Raw genomic sequence first — 22,718 nt, 5'->3', positions numbered from 1 at the left:
TTTGTTATCTGTGGATAGACTGTGTAGCAAACAATTCACTACTATATCGAGGGATGTATGAGCATGAGTTAAATAATTAATATAATAATTTACTGTCCTATCAAGCACTCCTTGGATGGGCAGAACAGAAATTACAGCACTTGCGTTAACAAGTTACAAAGTCAGGTCAAGCCAAGACAAGTTTATTGTCATATGCACAACTAGAATGAGGTATGCTGCAGGTACAATGAAAAACTTTCAACATCATCACAGGCACATAGGTACAGACAAAACACTGAATATAAATTGTACAGGACAATGAAGAGAGGAAGGATATAAAAAGAACGTCAATTTGTAAAGTGAGCTATCCTTACTCTATTCCTAAATTCTGAGGGAAGAATTCTAAATACAATGACAATTGCCTCCTAAACTAGTAGTTCTCTGGTATTGGGTACGATTGTAATAGGTACAACATACTAAAATCACATGAAAACAAATTTTATCAATTACCTCACATTTCCGATTCCAAGCCATGATAGGAGATTGCTGCTCCTGTAATCCCAGTTAAACTCCACTGCTGCAATGTAGTGCTTCCTAATTATCATTGAGGAGTCTTTGACCAGGCAAGAGACTAAAAACACATAGAAAGCTAGTGTCTTCATACTGCATTTGGCGATTGATGCCTGCAAAATGGTCCCGTGAGTGCTGCAGATTCCCTGCCGTCTACAAACACAGCCGATTGAATTTAGGATGGGTTACGGAAAGTTAAACTCTTGTTCTGAAGAAAGCAAAACAACACCAGGAAGACAAGTTAATGACAGGAACTCTTAAGGAACATTGGGTCAGCATTTTGGCATTGGTTCAAAATAAGTATATTATATTTTGTAATTAAAAATAATCCACTGGACTTGACTTAAACCATCAGGAATTAAACAAATGTACTTTTCTCACAATATATTGTCTAAAATTGCAAGTGCACTTGTGCTGTGGTAAAGTGTGGAGAATAAAATCAGAAGTGTTTTTGAATGTTATTTGATAGTGAAACACATTGTGAGATTGTGCAGCAGGTGCCTAAAAGCTTGGTTAAAGGGGTTGGTTTTAAGAAAATTTGACTGGCTCATGACGGTCTCCAGCATATGTTTTGCCTCCATTGTCTCTTTATGAAGACTTCATTTTAATGTTTCCAGTATTAATAAGACCTGATAATAAATGGAAAAACTCTGAAACAAAACAGAAGATGCGCTGTGGATCAAGTAGCATTAACTGTACTCTTTGGAGAGAAATAAAGTTAATGTGTTTGCAAAAATTATTTTTGTACTATTCTAAATGCAAATCTCAGCTATTTAACAGTTCCTTGTATATACTTGTAAAATTGTGGTGTAATGTCACTGCCTAGCACCCTATGAAGCAAATTTGATTTTGCAATCATCAGTAATGCATGAACTTTATTGTACCTAAATATCACAAGGCAGAGGAGCATTTCCAAATGTTATCTGATAGTGAAACACGTAAGGAGGTTTTGACACAAATAGCCAAATGCTTTGTCAAACGAGATTGACTTTACATAAATAAGACTAGTGGAGGGATTTTGGGGGAGAATTCCAGACAATTACATTCAGAGATCCTCAAGGGAACAGAACTCGTAGAGTGCAAGTTGTCAGAACGTTACAGAACTATAAGAGGTATCAGAGAGAGGGAGAAGAGAATGCATGGAGGGATTTGAAATCAAAGATGAGAATCTTAAGAAACAAAATATTGCTTATCCAATACAGGTCAGCATGGGTGGATCCAAGCTAACTGAGAGTAAGAAAATGGAAATTGTCAAGGATTGGAATAAACTGGTTGAAATATAACCATCTTGTGTTGATTGTTTCAGCAAGAGAGGAGGTGAGGCAAACTGGGAGAACGTTTCGCTGAACACCTACGCTCGGTCCGCCAGAGAAAGCAGGATCTCCCAATGGCCACACATTTTAATTCCATGTCCCATTCCCATTCTGATATGTCTATCCATGGCCTCCTCTACTGTCAAGATGAAGCCACACTCAGGTTGGAGGAACAACACCTAATAAACCGTCTGGGTAGCCTCCAACCTGATGGCATGAACATTGACTTCTCTAACTTCCATTAATGCCCCTCCTCCCCTTCTTACCCCATCCCTGATATATTTAGTTTTTTCCCCCTCCTCTCTTTTTTTTTCTCTGTCTCTACCCATCACTCTTCCTGTTCTCCATCTCCCGCTGGTGCTCCCCTCCCCCTTTCTTTCTCCCGAGGCCTCCCGTCCCATGATCCTTTCCCTTCTCCAGCTCTGTATCACTTTCGCCAATCACCTTTCCAGCTCTTAGCTTCATCCCACACCCTCCGGTCTTCTCCTATCATTTTGCATTTTCCCCTCCCCCTCCTACTTTCAAATCTCTTACTATCTTTCCTTTCAGTTAGTCCTGATGAAGGGTCTCGGCCCGAAACGTCGACAGTGCTTCTCTCTATAGATGCTGCCTGGCCTGCTGTGTTCCTCCAGCATTTTGTGTGTGTTGCTTGAATTTCCAGCATCTGCAGATTTCCTCGTGTTTGCGAGTCAAAGGTGCAGTTGATGATAGTGGGGAAATTGAAACAGGTGGCCTTAGCAGGAATACATGATAAAAGTTGTCTTGAGTTGAAGTATTATACCATGACTGTAAACAATATGGTTCCATTTCACACAGAAATTTGCCAAAGGAGGGATGGATTCAAGTTGCTGATCAAAATTTGTGACAAAGGCCAATGACAATAAAATTGCTCTTCTAAATACATGAAAATGGCTGAATATCAGATAACAAAATCTGGTTAGTTCAATTGGTCATGGTGAGGTAAAGCTAGAAGATAATGATTTTAGGAAGGGCCGAGGAGAAATATGATGAGGAAACATTTATCTCTGCATGTACCCTGTGTGTATTTTGTATATGCGTGGGCAAATTCATGTAATACAGTGACGGCCTTGCATTTTAATTTCCAAAATCTAGACCCACTAAGACACTAGGTCAAATAGGGAAGTTTCTCATGTTAACGGTTTTGCTTTCTAAATTGAAATGTATTGATAGTTATGTAAAATACATTTTGTTACATATTTGAGAATAGGGATCAATATTAATGGGAATAAATTATCAGTGAAGGAGCCAATTAACATCTTGTAGGTAATGAACATCAATATATTCTCCTGTGGACCTTGTATTAGAGGTACAAGGTGCATTAGATAAATCGATCTCATCAATTAATTACTGAGTGAGAAAACAAGAAGTTATAAACTGGAATTGATAAAGTGACAAATGGAGAAACTAAATAAATTATATTAACATCAATCTACAATGTAATTCTAATATTTTGGCAATGTAATTTTGCAGTCCTCTGAGTCTAGACTGTGGGCTGGTATTTTCTATTTACTAGTTGTAAGAATGCAACTTCTTGTTGCCGGCCAGGGGACATCTATGGAAAGAGTACAGTCAACGTTTCAAGCCGAGACTTTTCATCAGGACTGGAGAAAAAAAGATAAGGAATCAGAGTAAGGGGGGGGGGAGGGGAGGAAGAAACACAGGGTGATAGGTGAAACCTGGAAGGGGTGTGGTGAAGTAAAGAGCTGGGAAGTTAATTGGTGAAAGAGATACAGGGCTGGAGAAGTGGGAATCTGATAGGAGAGGACAGAAGGCCATGGAAGAAAGGGAAGGGGGAGGAGCACCAGAGGGAGGTGATAGGCAGGTAAGAAGATGAGGTGAGAGCAGGAAATGGGAATGGGGAATGCTGAAGGTGGGGGAATTACTAGAAGTTCGAGAGATCAATGTTCATGCCATCAGATTGGAGGCTACCCAGATGGAATATAAGGTGTTGCTCCTCCAACCTCAGTGTGGCTTCACTGTGCCAGTAGAGGAGGCCATGGACTAACATGCTGGACTGGGAGTGGGAAGTGGAATTAAAATGGGTGGCCAGTGGGAGATTCCATTTTTTCTGGCGGATGGAGCATAGGTGCTCGGCGAAACGGTCTCCCAATCTACGTTGGGTATCATCGATACACAGGAGGCCGCACTGGGAGCACCGGATACAGTAGATGACCCCAACAGACTCACAGGTGAAATGTTGCCTTACCTGGAAGGACTGTTTGGAGCCCTGAATGCTAGAGAGGGGGGAGGTGTAGGGGCAGGTGTAGCATTTGTTCCGTTTGCAAGGATAAGTGCCGGGAGGGAGATCAGTGAGGATGGACAAGTGGACAAGGGAGTTACGTAGGGAGCAATCCCTGCAGAAAGCAGAAAGTGGGGGAGAAGGGAAAGATGTGCTTGGTGGTGGGATCCTATTGGAGATCGCAGAAATTAGGGAGAATTACGTGCTAGACGCGTAGGCTGGGAGTGTGGTACGTGAGGACAAGATGAACCCAATCGCTGGTGGGATGGTGGGAGGGTGGGGTGAGAGCAGACAAGGGGGAAATGGAAGAGATGTGGTTGAGGGCAGCATTGATGATGGGACGTATGCAAAATGGAAGAGATTCCACCTCCACTTCCCATTCCCATTCTGACATGTCAGTCCACGGTCTCCTCTACTGTCGTGATGAGACCACACTCAGGTTGGAGGAACAACACCTTATATTCTGTCTGGGTAGCCTCCAACCTGATGGCATTAACATTGATTTCTTGAACTTTCGGTAATGCCCCCACCAACCTCTCCTTCACTATTCCCCATTCCCATTTCCCTCACTCATCTTATATCCTTACCGGCCCATCATCTCCCTCTGCTGCTCCTCCCCCTTTTCCTTCTTCCATGACTTTCTGTCCTCTCCTATCAGACTCCCCCCTCTCCAGTCCTGTATACTTTTCATGATTCAACATCCCATTTTCATTGAAGATGTACACTGACCTTCTTGACTTTTAGTGTTCGGTTTGCAGGAAAGCCCTAGTACTAAAGGATATTGAAGTATATGGAAGATTTTTGTCATTGCAGAGTGTTGTGGATAGGGGAGGAGATTCTATATATGTAGGAGATGGTATCTTGCCATTTAACCTTCTGTCTCTCTTTTTGTTTCCTGCTATGGCTGGCCTCCTCCCATTCTTTCAGCAGATTAAGGTGCTCATGACCAAATACTCTTTTTCAGTTGCTTGTTTCTGTTGGGGTGGATAAATCAATCTCATCTATTAATTGATCGAGCAAGAGCACAGCACTCTCCCGTTTTAAGTGGACTTCCAAACTAAACATTGACAAATTACCAGTAAAGTCTTATCAAGTTATACTTGCAAGTTTCAGTCTTTTTCAAAGCTTCAGCAGCAATTGGATAGTAAAAGGTAGGTTGTACTTAGTAGTCCTTGAAATCCTTATTAATTATTCATTAATTTGTTTGTTCCTAATTGGCTCGCTACTGGTAGAAAAAAGCTTTAGACCAATGGTTCCCAAAACTTTTTTGGGTCTCCGCCCCCTTGGCTTCCAGACCATATTCCTTTTCTCTTTCCAGCATAAAAAGTATGAACTATTTTGATTTACGATCCACAGTGAAAGAAAATAGTAATTGCAAATTCAAAGCAGTGACAAATAATTAGAAAAAATATTCAAATCTATTTAAAGCTACAAAAATAATTTTTTTCTTTATTTAATTACACTAAAGACAATTTTCATCAACTATGTTAAAACATACTCAAGTAGTCCAAGTATTCACTACTACATTGCTTTTTCACCTTTCAATAAGATGGATGGGCTTGGTGCAGTGATATCAGCTTCTCAACATCAGGCTGAATTTCACTCAGAAGTAGTCTTAGATCGCTATGTTCAGTAATTTGCAGTCAGTTTCATTGCTTTGAAAGAAGCTGGGTGACTGCACTGAAACTGTGCTCCATTAAATATGACATTGGAAAGGCAATAAAGAACATCTTGACCATTTTCCATAATGCAGGATAGTGTTCAGGTGTCTTTCTGTAACCAAAAGTCTTGGTATGATTTTTTGAAGTTATTTTGCAGCGAGGTTAGTTCTATCTCCATCCTTCCTGTTACAAGTGTTCAGAAATGAATTTATTACGCAATCTGGAATTAGGATCAAGAGAAGATCTTCAAATCTCTGTGAGATGAGTATCTTCATGCAGTTCACCCAGGAGGACATGGTATACTTGAAAATCATCATCTGGTTTTCTTACTTTCTTTTCCAATTCAGAGACGCTCAGAAATTGGAAAAGGTTGCAATGGCCAATGTTGCACTCAAATGTGGTTAACTTGGACTGAAATGTGGAGACAACTGATTTGACTGAGAAGATTCACATAACTTCCTTACAAATGAAGACCAATTTCATTAAACTTTGCGAATAATTCTGACAAATAAGCAATGTCATGCCTGGCATTCTTGGTTTGATTATTGAATGAAGCATTTGAGTCTTCAAAGAATTTTATCAGTTTCAAAAAGCACATGGAAGTGTCTCAGACAGTTTATTTTTGAGAGCCACTTGACTTCTATGTGCAACAGCTAGCGTTCAAACTGTTCATCATTTACAAAACAAATTTCTCAAAATAGTTAAGAATTGAGAGCATGGGACTTGATTTTATTTACCGCTGTGTATTTAATGATTTCTACATCTGATCACTTAGCTTTTTTTGTGACAAGATATTGTCTGTGAATTACACAGTGAAGGGTAAATACATTAGATACAACTTTTTTCAAGAAAGTAATAATCCCATGGTGTCATCCTGTCATTGAAGGTGCCCCATCTGTGGCACAAGCAAGACTGTTAGTGAGTGGAATATTCTTCTTTTTGAAAAATTGCTCAACAATCTGAAATATTGACTCTCCTTTCATAACTGTTTCTTGTCCCCGTGCAAATAACAAGTCTCAAACCATGCTTTCATCTTTTATGATGCAAACATAACTAAGAAGCAAAGACTCATTACCTGGGAGAGTTGACTCATCCAACTGCAGAGCAAATTCTGCCATTCCACATTCTCAGACATTTCATCAATTCATCTTTGAACAGAGTTGAGTGAAATTGCTTTAATTATTTGGTCTGGTAACTTATACAAAACCCTACTCAGAACCTCACTTGCCTCCGGCAGAATCAATTCTTCTCCAATTGTATGGGACTTTACAGAATTAGCAATGAGCAATGAAATGGTGTATGGAGCACGCAGACCAACATTGTTTATTGGTGAAGTGCTGGCAAATGTGTTTTGAAGTGTTTTCCATTTCAAGAACTGACTGAAAATAAGCTGTGAGATCTTGTTTGCTTTACCAGAGTGTATTCTCTTCAAATGTTCAAGGAGCCTGTACTGTTTCACAGCCTCAAATGAAAAAAGCTTTTTCACACAACAGACACATTGGCTGCTGTTGGTTGCTTGGTGCTAGTATAAACCCATATTTCAGATACTCCACACTATACTGCCTGTACTTATTTTTCATTTGGTCTGCTTTTGGGATTTTCATTATGGATTAATGATCACCGTCAATCGCCTGTTGTTTAAGTCCAACCTCAAGTGTTGCGATCAATAAAGCGGTAAGTTATGACATCATCATAGCTCAGACACCACCTGACTCTCTGCCTGAAGGTACATAAAGTGGGGAAGCAATATCTTGGTTGGGCCATGGCTAGAGAAATGCAGTCAAGACCATTTGAAAGGGCAAATACCCTAATTTACAGGAATTGTGTCACTGCTGATTAGATTATGGGAATTGTGCTAATTAACACTGAACTACTGTAGTGAACGACGATCATGCGTGGGCTGGGCTGGAAATAACATGATTTCTGCAGTCTAGATTTCTCATGATTTGCCAGATACAGAAGTGTCACATTTCTTTTCAACAACTATAATGTGTTTTGAGCAAAGTCTAAGAGAATGGTGTTTTAGGAAGAGATGAGGTGATTACATGATCATTGTAATCAATTTTTTGAGACACTGAAGATCAAATCCTTATAATCAGTAATTTACTTCTTAAATTAAACCCAGCTGCCCCTCCTACTACCGACTGCCACCCTCCAACACCCTCTATATCTTTATTGGCCCCTTAGAAACTCCATTGCCCCCCAGAGGGGGGTGTTACCACTCCCTTTGGGAATCACCACTTCAGACCAAGCACTATCAATCACAATTCTGTGCTGGCTTGATAATGACTGTTGGTGGGAAATTTAACGGGGCCTTCAGACCAATAGCTTTAGTGAAGTCACAACTCCTTTATCATGGTGGTGTTCAATGTAAATCTGGGCTATTCTGTTTAGATTTTTTGACTGTCAGTGTGGGGTCTTTGTCTGAAGGTGACACATAAAAATCTCTTTTGCAATGAATCCCCGAGTCAGGGTTCTTAAGTTTTGTTCTCAATTCATTATACATTACAAAGTTCCCCAACCTTCCCGGTAGCAGGTGTCCCCTATACAACTTGCCCAGAATCTGAAACAATTCAATAACAAAAATCAAGTAGGATGGATAATTGGGGAATGAGTGGAAGTGGTTTAAAATCAGTGATTTTCTTTCAGGTTCCTCTGTAATCACTGTGGTAAGTGACACACATGATGAAGCCCAACGGCACCTCACCTTGCACCTTGTCATTTTCACAAATGCACTGTGGTCCACAGATGGTGCTGGCCACAAACACGTAGATGGCCTTCACAGTATGTTTCAGAGATACTTTAAGTTCTGCTTAGGCTGGGGAGTCTGAGGTTGGGAATGCAACTCGTGTAAGCCCACTTTGAATAACACTCTCATGGCCATGAAGGCTTAACCTCATACCCCACAGCCAGATTGCACTCCTTGCCTAATTGGCCCCTTCACACTTTTACACTACTGGACTCCTGTCCTCAACCCCATATCACCCCCACAGGACTGAAATGCCAGACCAATCCCTCCATCTACCATTCGATGGCTAAAACCCATCCAGACTACATACTGGCCCCTGCTTTCCTCCCCACCTTGGACCACTCTGCTCACAACCCTCCAATCTCACCTGATTTATACACATTCTCTGCATGGGTAGAACCTCTGAACAGAAAACCCTTTCCCATGTAAGGCCTGCCCAATGGTGTACAATGTCTTTAACTTCTTACACTCCTAAATAATATGGTATTAAGCTATAAAATCACAGAGTCATAGAACACTACAGCACAGAAACAGGCCCTTCAACCCATCTAGTCTGTGCCACATTATTTGCTGCCTGCACCCATTGGACCACATCCAGATCCATAACACTCCCGACGAATTTCTCTTATATGTTGAAATTGAGCCTGAATCCACCACTCTGCTGGCAGCCCATTCCACACTGTCACAATCCTTTGAGTGTATACGTTCCCCCTCATCATCCCTTAAACAGTTCACCTTTCAAAGGTTTGAAGGTTCATCATATTATCAAAGTATACAACACCGAAATTCTTTAATTTTCCGGGTAGCCATGAAACCAAGAAAGTAAGGTAGCACGATCATGAATCCCCAAATTCCTCCTCCTGCACAAAAAAATGATCAAAACGGACCAGGCACATTGACCCCCAAATCCCTCTTCCTGCACAAAAATATAAGAATATAAAAACTATAAGACTTAACAAAAAATTTATAGTCCAAGTCCACATCCAAAACACAGAAAACCTGGGCAACACTCCGCAGCAGCAGGCTCTCCCCTCTCTGGTAGCGTAGCACAGCGATCAGTAGACGGGTTGCCAGAGCTCGCCCGACACACTTGCTTCGATGCTTCAGTCGCCCTTGTTGCTTTAGCCAGCAAACAATGCAAGTTTTAATCAGTGGATTGGAGCCAAACACCAGCTTGCATCCTGGCCTGTGAGGTTCGCGCACGCTGCCTCTGCCTCCTGGAACCCTCTCGGAGACTGCAGAGCACTGAAGCCTCCAAATGATCTCCAAACAGCAAAACACAGTCTCCAACAGTTCCAGAACCACATTCAAGATGAGAAACAAATGTAAAAGACATAAAAGAAGTCAGCAAGATGGCTCCATGATCTAAACAGAAGATATTGACCAAAGGAGCATTGTACGCTGGTATTAGCTTGACTGGAAGACTTTTCACTCTTCTAGTCTAGTTCTAGTCTCACACAACCTCAATTGAAAAGGCCTGCATGCATTAATCCTATTTATACCCCTCATAATTTTGTATACCTCTATCAAATCTCATTCTCTAACACTCCAGGAAATAAAGTCCTAACCTTTGCCCATATCTCAGGTCCTCAAGTCCCACCAACATCCTCATAAATTTTCTCTGCACTCTTTCAACCTTCTTTTTCCTCTAGGTGGTTGACCAAAACTGCACACAATAGTCCACATTAGGCCTCACCAACATCTTATACAACTTCAACATAGCATCCCATCTCTTGTACTCAGCAGTATGATTCATGAAGGCTGACATGCCAAAAACTCTCTTTCTGACCCGATCTGCCTGTGATGCCACTTTCAAGGAACTATGGATCTGTATTTCCAGATACCTTTATTTTACTGCACTCCTCAGTGCCCTACCATTCGCTGTGTAAGACCCGCCCTGGTTTGTCCTCCCAACATGCAACACCTCAGACTTGTCTGCATTAAATTCCATCTGCCATTTTTCAACCCATTTCTCCATCTGGTGCAGATCCCGCAGCAAGCTTTGATAAACTTCCTCGCTGTCCACTACACCCCCAATTTTGGTGTCATCCACAAATTTGCTGATCTAGTTTACCACATTATTATTCAAATCGTTGATACAGATAAGAAACAACAATGTACCCAGCACCGATCCATGTGGCATGCCACTAGTCAGAGGCCTCCAGTCAGAGAGGCAGCCACCTACTACCACTCTCTTGCTTTTCCCAGAAAAGCCAATGCCTGATCCAATTTACTATCTTATCCTGAATCCCAAGTCACTTAAGCTTCTTACAATCTTCAATATGAAACCTTGTCAATGGCCTTGCTAAAGTTCATGTAGGCAACATCCACTGCTTGCCTTTTATCAACTTTCTTTATAACATCTTTGAAAAACTCTGTATGATTGGTTAGACATGAGCTACCATGCACAAAGCCACGTTGACTATTCCTAATCAGTTCCTGTCTATCCAAATACTTACATATTCGGTCCCTTAGAGTACCTTCTAATAACTTACCTAATTCTGACGGTAGACTCACAGGCCTATAATTTCCTGGTTTATCCTTAGAGCCTTTCTTCACTGATTGATCAACATTAGCTATCATCCAATCCTCCAGCACCTCACCTATGGCTAAAGATGTTTTAAGTACCTCTACTAGGGCCCCTGCAATTTCTGCACTTGCCTCCCACCGGTTCCGAGGAAAAAGCTTTTCAGACCCTGGTGATCTATCCACCCTAATTTGCCTCCAGACAGCAAGCACCAACTTCTTTGAAATCTGTATACAATCCATGACCTCACTACTGTGTTGCCTCACTTCTATAGACTCTGTGCCCATCTTCTGAGTAAATACAGATGCAAAAAATCCATTTAGGATCTGCTCCATCTCTTACAGCTCCATGCAAAGATGGCCACTCAGATCTTCCAGAGCACCAGTTTTGTCCATTGCTAATATATCTATAAAAGCCCTTGGGATTCTCCTTCAACTTGTCTGCTAGAGCTAACCTCATGCCTTCTTCTATCATTCCTGATTTCCTTCTTAAGTAATCTTTTGCATTTATTATACTCAATTACCTCATTTGTTCCTTGCTGCCTATACCTGCTATGCAGCCTCTTCTTCTTCTTAACTGGGGCCTCAATATCTCCCGAAAACCAAGGTTTCCTTGCCCTTTATTCTGACAGGAACATACAAACTTAGTACTCTCAAAATTTCACTTCTGAAGGCCTCCCAATTACCAAGCACACCTTTGCCAGAAAACAACCTGTCCCAATCCACTCTTGCCAGATCCGTATCGATACCATCAAAATAGGCATTTCTCAAACTTAGAATCTCAACCCATGGGTCAGACCTATCCTTCTCCATAACTTTCTTGAAATGAATGGCATTATCATCTCTTTTGAAGGAACTTCATTAGTCCAACATACATCACTCCATAAAAGCATTTTTCATGACGCAAAATGTGACAATTTTGGTTATATAACTGCAGAACTATGCTGCAGAGAGTGGTGCACAACTAATATTAGGCAGAGTGCGACCACAAACCACGATCTCTGGACAGATTATTCACTGGCAACACACACAAAATGCTGGCAGAACTCAGCAAATCAGGCAGTATCTATGGAAATGAATATACAGTCAATGTGTCAGACTGAGACCCTTCATCAGGACTGGAAAGGAAGGTGGAAGATGCCGGAATAAAAGAAGTTTGGTGGAGGGTGGGAGAAGTGGAAGGAGTACAAGCTAAATGTGATAAGTGACAGGTGGGTGGGGGAGGGGGATGAAGTAAGAAGCTGGAAGGTGATAAGTGGGAAAAGCAAAGGGCTGTGGAAGAATGAATTTGATAGGAGAGGAGAGTCGATCATTGGAAAAATGGAAAGAGGAGGGGCACTACTTTGTTGAGCATGTCCGCTCCATCCGCAAATGGCGGAATATTCCGATGGCCAACCATTTCAATTCCTAACCCCTTTTCTGTTCCAACATGTTGGTTAAGGACCTCCTTTTCTATCATGATGAGGCTAGTCTTAGGTTGGAGAAGCAACACCTCATATTCCGTCTAGATAGCCTCCAATCTGATGGGATGAACATTGATTTCTACAATTTCCAGTAATTTTCCTCCACTCCCCTTTCCCTCTTCTTCATTTCCCTACTTCAGCCTCTTACCTTTTTCCCTCACTTGCCTATTACCTCCCCCTGGGGCTCCTCCTCCTTCCTTTTCTCCAAAAATCCACTCTCCTGTTCCCCAGATTCCTTCTTTTCCAACTTTTTGCCTTTTCCTCATCACCTCCCAGCTTCTTACTTCACCCCTCCCCCATCCACTTGGCTTCACCAATCACCTTCCAGCTTGTCCTCCTTCCTCTTCCCCCTTCCTTTACAGTCCCAATGCAGGGTCTCAGCTCAAAATGTTGACTGTTTATTCATTTCCATAGGTGTTGCCCGACCAGCTGAATTCCTCCGACATTTTGTGTGTGTTGCTTTGGATTTCCAGCATCTGCAGGATCTCTTATATTGAAAATGATCCACCAGCATCTTTTCCAAACACTCTGACTCCTTGACTATACCCCCTTCTCACCCTGTCTCTCAGTTCCCCCATGTCTGCCACGTCTCTACTCATGATGAGGCTTTCAATTCCAGGACTTCCTAGTAGTATTCTTTTGCAGAAAATGGGGGTTCCCCTCCACTGCTATCAAAGCAGCCTCACCCATATCACCTTCACTTCCCACACCTCTGCCTTCTTTCTCTCTGTAACACCCTTTTCCTCTCTTCTCTTCCTACTGACTCCCCTCCAGGCACTCAACCCTGTATCTGAGCTCATTTTTACAACTGCCGCTAAACCTCCTCCCTCACCTCCCTCTCCCTCATTTGGGGTCATGAACAGTTCTTCCAGGCGAGGCAACATGTCATCTGTGAATCCATCAGTGTCATTTATGGCATCTGGTGTTCCTGATGCAGTGTCCACTAAGCGAAATGGAGGCATTGCTTCGTTGAACACCTAGATTTCCTGGTGTCCAGCCATTTTAATTCCACTTCCCAATCCCAGACTGACGGGTCTGACCACAGCCTCTCCTACTGCCTTGTTGAAGCGGATGAAGGCTGGAGGAGCAACAGCTCATATTTCCTCTAGGTTGTCTCCAACCTGATGGCAACAACCTCAATTTCTCCATCTTCCAGTAATTAATCCCCCTGTTGCTCCCCCAAGCCCCTCTTCTCCACCGTTTTCCCTTACCCCTGTGGCCGCTTCTTCTCTTTTCCCTTACCTAACCTCACAACCTGTGTATTGCCTCCAACTTCTTCGCCCTGGTTCCCCAACTTCATGCCCTTATTCCATGGTCAACTGTCACCTCGTAACAGATTCTTTCTTCTGCTCTTCACCTCTCTCTCCCAGCTTCTCAAATCATTCCCTTCCTTTCTCTCCCTGATCCTCCTTCCTTTCCCCTTTACCTGGATTCACCTATCAAGTCAAGTCAAATTTATTTATAAAGCACATTTAAAAACAACCCATGTTGACCAAAGTGCTGTACAAACCATAACAGGTAGCTGAGATCACAAATACAAGAAACACAGATATAAACAAGGCACTCAGCTTATAGGCACAAAATAAACAATACATGAGCCTAGGCACAAGCCAAAAATCAGCCGCTTCCCATCTTGTGCTCCTCTTCCTCCCCCTATCCTTTTATTCTGGTTTCTGCCCTTTCCCATTCCATTTCTGATGAAGGGTCTCTGCCAAAAATGATGACTGTTCATTTCCCTCCGTTGACGCTGTGTTCCTGCTGCATTTCTGTGCTGTTCCAGGTTTCTGTCATCTGCAGCCTTTCTTACGTCTCTCATTCTTCTCCCTCCCTCTCTCTCATATTCTCTCTTATGATGTTCAGAGGTGGAAGTCAGTCTGGCTCACAGGTTTTGCCAGAGTCATCCCATGCAGGTAACTCTGAAATGGGTTATACGCCCCTCAAGTGGACGGCACTGTTACATAATGAGGCTGAGACCTTGAATTCCATCCTGTTTCAGAATGCTCATCAGGGGACCGCAAGCATTCAAGGAGACAGCTCAGAGGCAACTATGGATGGGCAGTAAATGTTGCCCAGATCCCAAAAATGAATTGTAGAACTATTTTACAGAAGGTTTTTTTTTAACTTCCTTTAAGATATTCTTCCTCCGTTGGGCTGTAAAAGTGCCAATCCTCAGCCCTCTACTCTACTCCCTGTATGCTTATGACTATATGGCCAGATTCTCTTCTAACTCCATTTACAAGTCTGCAGATAATACCACCGTATTGGGCCATATGTGGAACAATGATGAGTCAGGGTACAGGAAAGAGATAGAAAGCTTAGTGACGTGGTATATTGACAACAACCTTTCCCTCAACGTCAGCAAGACAAAAGAACAGATCATTTGACTTCAGGAAGGGGGGCTGTGTATGTGTTCCTGTTTACATCAATGGTGCAGAAGTTGAAAAGGTTGACAGCTTCAAGTTCTTAAGAGTGAACATCACTAATAGCCTGTCCTGGTTCAACCATGTAGACTCCATAGTAAAGAAAGTTGACCACTACTTTCTCAGAATGCTAAGGAAATTTTCCACATCCCCATTGACACTCACTAGATTTTATTCATGTACTGTAGTACCTGTAGTTGTCTGTCCTATCTGAAGATGACAGGAAAGCCGTGCAGGAGTGTTTTTAAAGTGGAAAACCTGTTGCACCGGTACAGTTCCACTCACTTCACCTTGGAAGTCTGGGGCCAGTGATACAAGCTGCCATCACAGTTGGGGTCATTCTTGGTTGCTGTGGATGACCGTGACTTCTGTGCTTTGTCATGCCCATCGCTCTCCACGAAGCATTGCAAAATCGCTTTCCTGGGCGTTGGATCTCACTGTTGATCTCATCTGCCCAGTGGTTGGGAGGTTTTACCTGTGATGTACTGGCCTGAATCCACTACCCTTCGTCAGCTTTTCTGCTCAGAGGCATTGGTGTTCCTGTGTTGCTGTTCAGCACACTTTCCACCACACATCTACAGAAGTTTGACAAGGTTTTTGGTGATATGCCAAATCTCCACAGACTCCTGAGGAAGTAGAGGTGCTGTTGTGTTTTCTTCGCAATATGATGAATCCAGGACAGGGCCCCTAAGATAGTGACACCCAGGAATTTGTAGTTACTGATCTTCTGATGATTACTGGCTCATGGGCCTCTGGTTTTCCTTGCCTTAAGTCTACAATCAGTTCTTTGGTCTTATTGACATTGAGCGAGAGGTTGCTGTTATTACACCACAGCCAAATTTTCAATCTCCCTCCTGTATGCTGATTCATCACCACCTTTGATACAGCCCACAACAGTGGTGTCATCAGCACACTTGCATATGATGCTGGAGCTGTGCTCAGCCACACAGTCACAGGTGTAAAGTGAGTAGAGCAGGGGCTAAGTACACATCCCTGCAGTGCTCCAGTCCTGATGGAGATCGTGGAGGAGATGTTTTTGCCAAACCGAACTGACTTGAGGCTACAAATGAGGAAATCCAGGATCCAATTGCACAAGAGGGTATTGAGACCCAGGTCTTGGAGTTTACTGTTAGGTTTTGAGGGGATGACGGTGTTAAATGCTGAGCTGTAATTGATAAAGAGTATCCTGATGTATGTAGCTTTGCTGTCCACATGTTCCAGGGTTGTGTGAAGAGCCAACGAGATAGCATCTTCTGGAGACCTGTTGCATCGGTAGGTGAATTGGAGCCGATCCAAGTCACCACTCAGATAGGAGCTGATAAGCTTCAACACCAGGTTTACAATCTGCCTCATTAGTGTTTACCTGCACTGTAGCTGTAGCTGTTACACTTAATTTTGCATCTGTTGTTTTCTTAGTACCATGAACAGTATGCAAGACAAACCTCTCACTGTACCTTGACAATAATAAACCAATTCCAATATCTAGCTTTCAGTAGATGATCAATTATGTTCACAGTTTCACTGCTGACCATGCTTAATTATTAAGAGACAATCGCTGTATATCCATTATCTGATAATGAGCTGTAACAATGACTGTTTTTCTTGTATGAACTTGACATTGAAGTCCTATGTATTATAACTGTGGTTGATGGCGAAATTAACTTAGTTAATTTCAGTAAAAACAGTGGTGAATCGCAGAAGCATAACACACAAAGAAATGAGGAAAGATGTAGAGGAAACTGGGCTGAATCATGCTGGATTGGTTGGCTGCCTGCACTTAACTGGGCTGGATGTAGATGTTCTATCAAGCTGACACTGAGCACCACAGAACTGTCCAGTGAAGTGTATTGAGATCTTGGAGGTGAATTGGTCTCAGGCCGCGCATGTTCCTGAAGTATTCACACTTGTGAATGAAAAGTTGGGGCATAACGTACCTCCTGTCAGAGGTAGGTGAACTAATTTAGAACAGTTATTAAATATCTGATATCGGAGATAATTAAAATAATTTTTAATTAATTTCTTACTTTTTAGATATTTTAGTTGATTAAAACAACTTGAAGTATTGCCAAATTATTAAAATGTTGGATCAATATAAAACAACTTTAATGAAAACACTTTACCCAGTTCTGCAGAATGAACAGACTCAGTCAATTGAATGGGCTATATTATCCTGTGCCAGACCTGACAGGTGTGAAAGCAGACAAGTGGATTCTTCAACACAATGCTGCACAATTTTTACAAGGTGAGTCTAACCTGTTGGAACCCATGTGGAGATAATCAGCAGAATGGTGTGACAAATGAGCCAGCATCTGTCACTCACTATGCTCCGAGGCTTACTATAGATCTGCATGAGCCTGGAACTTAATTATATGGAAGCTGAAATTAATGATTTCCCCAGTTGTAAACAGCCAGAAGGATTTGTCCCAACAGCAGGAATGAACCCAGGAGGACTGGAACAAAACAGGGGCAGAGTTAGAGAGGCTTCATACCTACTTATTGAAGAAAGAAAAATATTATGTTTGTGACAATTTGGCTTCTGAAGGGAAATTACATTGAGGTCAAGCAATGTCATGCCTGATAATCTAATTTGAACTTTGGGATATACATTTTGGAGGCAAGCATTAAATGACAAAAAACACATTTTCAATAAGAATGTCTTAATGATTTGCCTTGACTAGTTGATGGATTTTAGATCTTGAGGAGTTAACTTTATGCTTGACCAATGCCAGTACAAGAGCCTTTTGGATCAGGTATGTAAGATTTGAACTTATGAAATAGGAATAGGCTAATCAGTCCATTAAGTGTACAGTACTCTGCCATTCAATAAGGTCATATCTGATCTTTAACATCACTTTTCTCAGCTCTCCCCATACTTCCTTGTAGCTCAAAAGTCTGTCGGTCTCTGCTTTGAATATAGCAAGTGACTTTGCCTCCACGGCTCTCTGGTATAGAAAATTCCAACAATTTATCTATCAATGAGAGAATAAATTCCATCTTAGTTCTGTACTAAATTGGCAAACTATTGAAACTATGCCCTCTAAATTCTAGTTTTTCCCTTCAGGGAAAACATCTTCTCAATATCCACTGTGTTAATCCCTCACAGAAGCTAATATATTTCATTAAGATTATCTACCACTCTTCAGAATTCAAACGAATATAAGCCAATCTTTCAAACTTTCTTCATGCTTCAACTCCTTCACCTCAGGAAGCAAGTAAGTGAACCCCCTTTGCACTACCTCTAATGGCAGGATATCCTTCCTTAATTATGGGAATTAATATTATATGCCAAGTGTGTTATCATCATTGTTCTGGTAAGTTGGTTCAGAAGTTTTCTATTTTTATACTTCATATTCCTTGCGATGAATGCCAACATTCCGTTAGCCTTCCTATCTACTTTCTGTACATGCCTGGCAACTTCTTGTGTTTTTTGTTTTAGGGACCCAGATTCATTATTACCACAATCCTTCTAAACCAATCCTTTCATGAAACTGCCAACTATAGGGTGCTTGAACTTTTCTTAGCAATTTGGTCAAGAATATTACCTCTTAAAATCTATTTTCTGATTGCCCATTCTTAAGTTCATTACGAGGGGATTCTGTGCTCCTTGGCAAGATACAATTCTTGAGAATCATCAACCCAGATTTTATTCTCCAAGAGCATGAGTGATGACAACAGTGGCAAAAACAATACTGTTACATTTTGGACTAAGTTAAGTAAAACTTCCAAAATACTTGGGAAGAACCTAGGACAGGTGATGAAAAGTATGTTGGGTTTTATGAAGCAACTAAAAGGGGGGAGATGTAAAAAGTGCAGAGCAGTGGCTGGGGAAGTGTGGAGTTCCAGAGCTACTGATGACACAAATAAAATCTAGGATTGAATAGTGGAGGGCAAAATTATGGAGGAATTTGAAAACAAGAGTTAGAACTTTAAGCAACACACATAAAATGTTGGAGGAATTCAGCAGTTCAGGCAGCATCTCTGGAGAGAACTGAACAATCGACATTTCAGTCCGAGAGACCCTTCATCAGTTTTAAATCTGAATCATGACTGATCCTGGGTATGAGGTGCGTTTTACATAAAAAACAGAAATGGGGGAATTAGCAGTTGTTGCAAGTTGGACATGGGAAGCAAATATTTTGAAACACTTAAGTTTAGAAAGCCTCCTGAAGAGTTGTTGGCACTGCATTGGAATAGACACTTAGGCTCAGCCACAGAATGCACTTTCCTATTAGTGACGTCCAAAGTCATCCGGAATTGGATTCCAAACACCATTGCTTTCTTGGCCATGGTCAACAAATTCAGAACAAACTGAATTTAAATGCAGATTTATTCAGTCATGGAATTAACCCAGGCTCAGTAGTTCTTCCTTTTCTTTTACAAGCCTTATGACAAATGTCCAAAGACAACAGCACTTTACAGCAACATTGAAAAGAAATGAGATAAGAATGTTTCTTGTATTTGCAAAACGTGGGCGGGTTCATGTCAGAGATTGCTGTAATTTCATTTCCAGTCATTGTTAAATGATTTATTGTAAGTAAATAAATTTGATGAAATAACCTCTGAATAAAATTTCATCCTATCAAGGAAGAACTGAAGGTGATATATAGTATATATAATTCAGATGCTGTAGCCTTATCCTTTTCACTGTGGTTCCATGTTTTCAGCTAGAGACCAAAAGGGTGTGGTTACTGTGGTGAAGCACATGTCTATGTTTACAATACTTGTATAGTTGAGGCATAACCTTTCCTGGTCTGTCTGCAACTAGCTTCAAAATGACTCACCAAATAAAAGCAATGCAAATTAGATACGTTTGCTTTAAAGAAAATGAGTAGCTTTGACATTAGAAATCTCTTTGAACTTTCCCACCAGTGAGGTCATTGTTTCTAAAAATACCTACACACCTATCACACAAAACCCCCTTCTTCTCCCCTGCTCGTGACTCACCTGGTTCTGGAGTTGTGAAATTCCAATTACATACTAAAACCACACTAACACTTAACACTAATTGAAAAATACTGTTGATTTGGCAGAAGAGACAACAAGAACATGATAGAAGCTTAGACTCGAAAGGCTCTTTATTCTTTCCAGTGGTTTCAGGTTCCTAATATGCAAGTTGAGCGTGACTTTGTGGTAACTGTGTGATAGCCACAACTCATTACAGTGTTGCCCGCTACCACCTACTTTCATTCCTGTAGTTGTGAGTAAGACTGAATGTTCAGTGTTGAACTGCTGGGAAAGTCTGACAGGATTACGACTCTAGTAATCTTTCCCAATTTATGGCCCTATCCATCAAATTACTATCAGTGAAGCCTGTTGTCACAGAAATGCTTGTATTTGTATGCAAGGTTTACATGTGTCTGCAGAGAGTAGACCTTATCACACAATGTTAATGAATTATGCACAAAATGGATAAGCCCACTTTATAGTTGCTGTGATTCTATATCCATCTAAAATTAATGGGATACCATTATTTTAATGCATTTCTCCTACATGACTTCATAATCTTTGTGGAAACCATGTTTATCAAAGGGAAACAGTTAATAACTTTCATCCAGAGAGAGAACAATATGTTTCCAGGGCTGGTACAATACGAAATGGAGGCAGGTTGAAATTTCCATTATATTGGATTCGATGAAGGATGAATGTCCTTTGCAGTTCTTTAGCAAATCACTCTGAAAATTACATAGTGCAGTGTATGGATTCAAAGAGCAAATTCATTTGAAAATTGCAAAATGTGCATTGGGAATGGGAAGCAGAATTACAGGTCTCTGTGTGTGACCATTCCAGTGCAGACACTATTAAATGCATGGCAATGATATCAATCTGCATAATACAATACTGCAGTGAGATCAGACGTGATAATGTACTAAAGGTGCCATCTGGGTTTCAGCTGTAAAGTGTGGCTGAAAGTCCAAATAAGTAAAAAGTAAGGGCTCATTCATCTCTGTCTGCTACCAGGAAACCTAATTTATAACCATATAGTCATACATAAATTGTCTCCAATTCGACGAACCCTTTGGCTGGGGCAATCCCGCCACTGTGATGCTCAGGAACTTTATATACCTCATCTGGAGGTCTGAAGTTGTTAATGAGAAAATTTCACCTCTCCTGCCCCAAAGGAACCTTCTCCCCCTCCCTCATACAGTGCCATTTCAGAATATATTTTCATTTCTAATTCATCGTCTTTACCCCAGATCATCCAAGTTTTTTTTTCTCTTTTTCTGCCATTGTCTCGCTGGATTGATTGAGAGTTATAATTTTTTCTACCTGGCTGGTTATTTATTCTTGAAACTTCTTATTTTACCTTGTTTCAGATTTTGGCCACTCTTCCTTTGTTATTTCCTTTTCTTTTCTCAGACAATCTTTTTCTTCGTGGTCCGGTGTTACATTAGATGACTTGGGTATGGTATTCTTCTTGCCTTCCCTCCAGCACATTTTTATCACTATGGAGAAACTTGGGTCAGAGACAAGAAACTAATGTGAAGTCACCTCTGTTTTGGAACATCCCAAAGAAATTGCCAAGTTCACCAAACAGACTTGCTGTCCTGAAAATAAGAAGTACCACAGAACCCTGAACTTGTGTTTACAGGGATGCTCCGTAAGTCACACTCAAATACATAACACCAGAAGATTTGACCTGAATCTTTGCCAAGGCTTTCATACCAAGTAAAGGGGCAGGTACCACATTAAAATGGTATTTAACATTCTTAAGAATCAGCTTGAGAGTTAATTTCAACAGCAAGTTGGCAAACCGGATCCAAGATTGGCTTTGCAGTAGGAGACAGTTGCAGAGCATTTCTGAATGGATACCTGTAACTATTGGAGTCCCATAAGGATTGATGATGAGGCTAAGAATATACATAATGCTTTGGACGTGGATGTGGAAGGCATGATCAGTGATGTGGATAATACGAAAGTCTGAGGCTCTAGATAGGTATCGAAGTGTTGGTGAAATTGATTGAAAATAACAGAGTTTAATCCAGGCAAATGTGAGGTGATCCATTCTGGGAATACTAACGATGTTAGGACATACACCAAGTATGGTATGGTCTGAAGGAGTATTGAGGAATAAAGGGACCTTGGACTCCAAGTCCATTGATCCTTGAAGCTAACAGCTCATGTAGATAACATGGGTAGGGAGGCATATGGGATATTGGCCTTGAATAGTCAGGTGACAGAATGCAAAAATTGAAAGCTGATGCTGCAGCTTTTTAAAAATCTCAGTTCGACCTCAGCTGGAGTACTGCTTGCAGTTCTGGTTATTACACTACAGAAGAATGGAGAAAATAAATCAGGAGACTTGATGGACTGAATGGCCTAATTCTGCTCCTATGTCATATGGTTTTATGGAAAGATGTGCTATTACTAGAGAGGGTGTAGAGGAGATTCTTAGGTTGTCGGGATGGAGCAGTTCAGCTATGAGGAGAGACTGGAAAAGCTAGAATTGTTCTCCCCGGAATGGAGGAGGTTAAGAAGGGACATGATTGAGGTATTTTACATTATATTGATAAGGTGGACTGCATCTGTATCAGAGGTAACCACCCAGGTCTGCCATCTTCTTGCAACCATCCAGCAGAAGGTACAGAAGTCAGAAATCCTAAACCACCCGTTCTAGAACAGCTAGTTCTCTTCAATCACCAGGTTCTCAAACCAACTGGTACAATCCTAATCAAAGTAAAAAAGTAAAATTAAATTTATTTTTAATGTACACCGTAAGTACAAAGAAACACAATAGAACGAAGGAAAAACTGCATACAACATAAATGGACATACAACC

At 41.2% G+C, this 22,718-nt stretch overlaps 1 protein-coding gene across 2 annotated transcripts in view; it reads right to left on the bottom strand.

Annotated features, from left to right (window-relative positions):
* Positions 1 to 22,718, bottom strand: part of f8 (coagulation factor VIII, procoagulant component) — a 118,949-nt gene that overhangs the window by 86,672 nt on the left and 9,559 nt on the right. For both annotated transcript variants that reach the window (XR_012100540.1, XM_073058335.1), the window contains exons 2-3: positions 21,246 to 21,384; positions 490 to 757 (exon numbers count right to left, since the gene is read on the bottom strand). Coding sequence is in view for 1 of the 2 variants with exons in the window: in XM_073058335.1 (XP_072914436.1) it covers positions 490 to 641 (152 nt within the window). In the remaining variant the exon portion in view is untranslated. The remainder of the gene's footprint in view (positions 1 to 489; positions 758 to 21,245; positions 21,385 to 22,718) is intronic.

Source organism: Hemitrygon akajei, chromosome 10 (genome assembly GCF_048418815.1).
Source record: "Hemitrygon akajei chromosome 10, sHemAka1.3, whole genome shotgun sequence".
Taxonomy (NCBI): domain Eukaryota; kingdom Metazoa; phylum Chordata; class Chondrichthyes; order Myliobatiformes; family Dasyatidae; genus Hemitrygon; species Hemitrygon akajei.
This window is presented reverse-complemented; position numbering and strand designations above follow the sequence as displayed.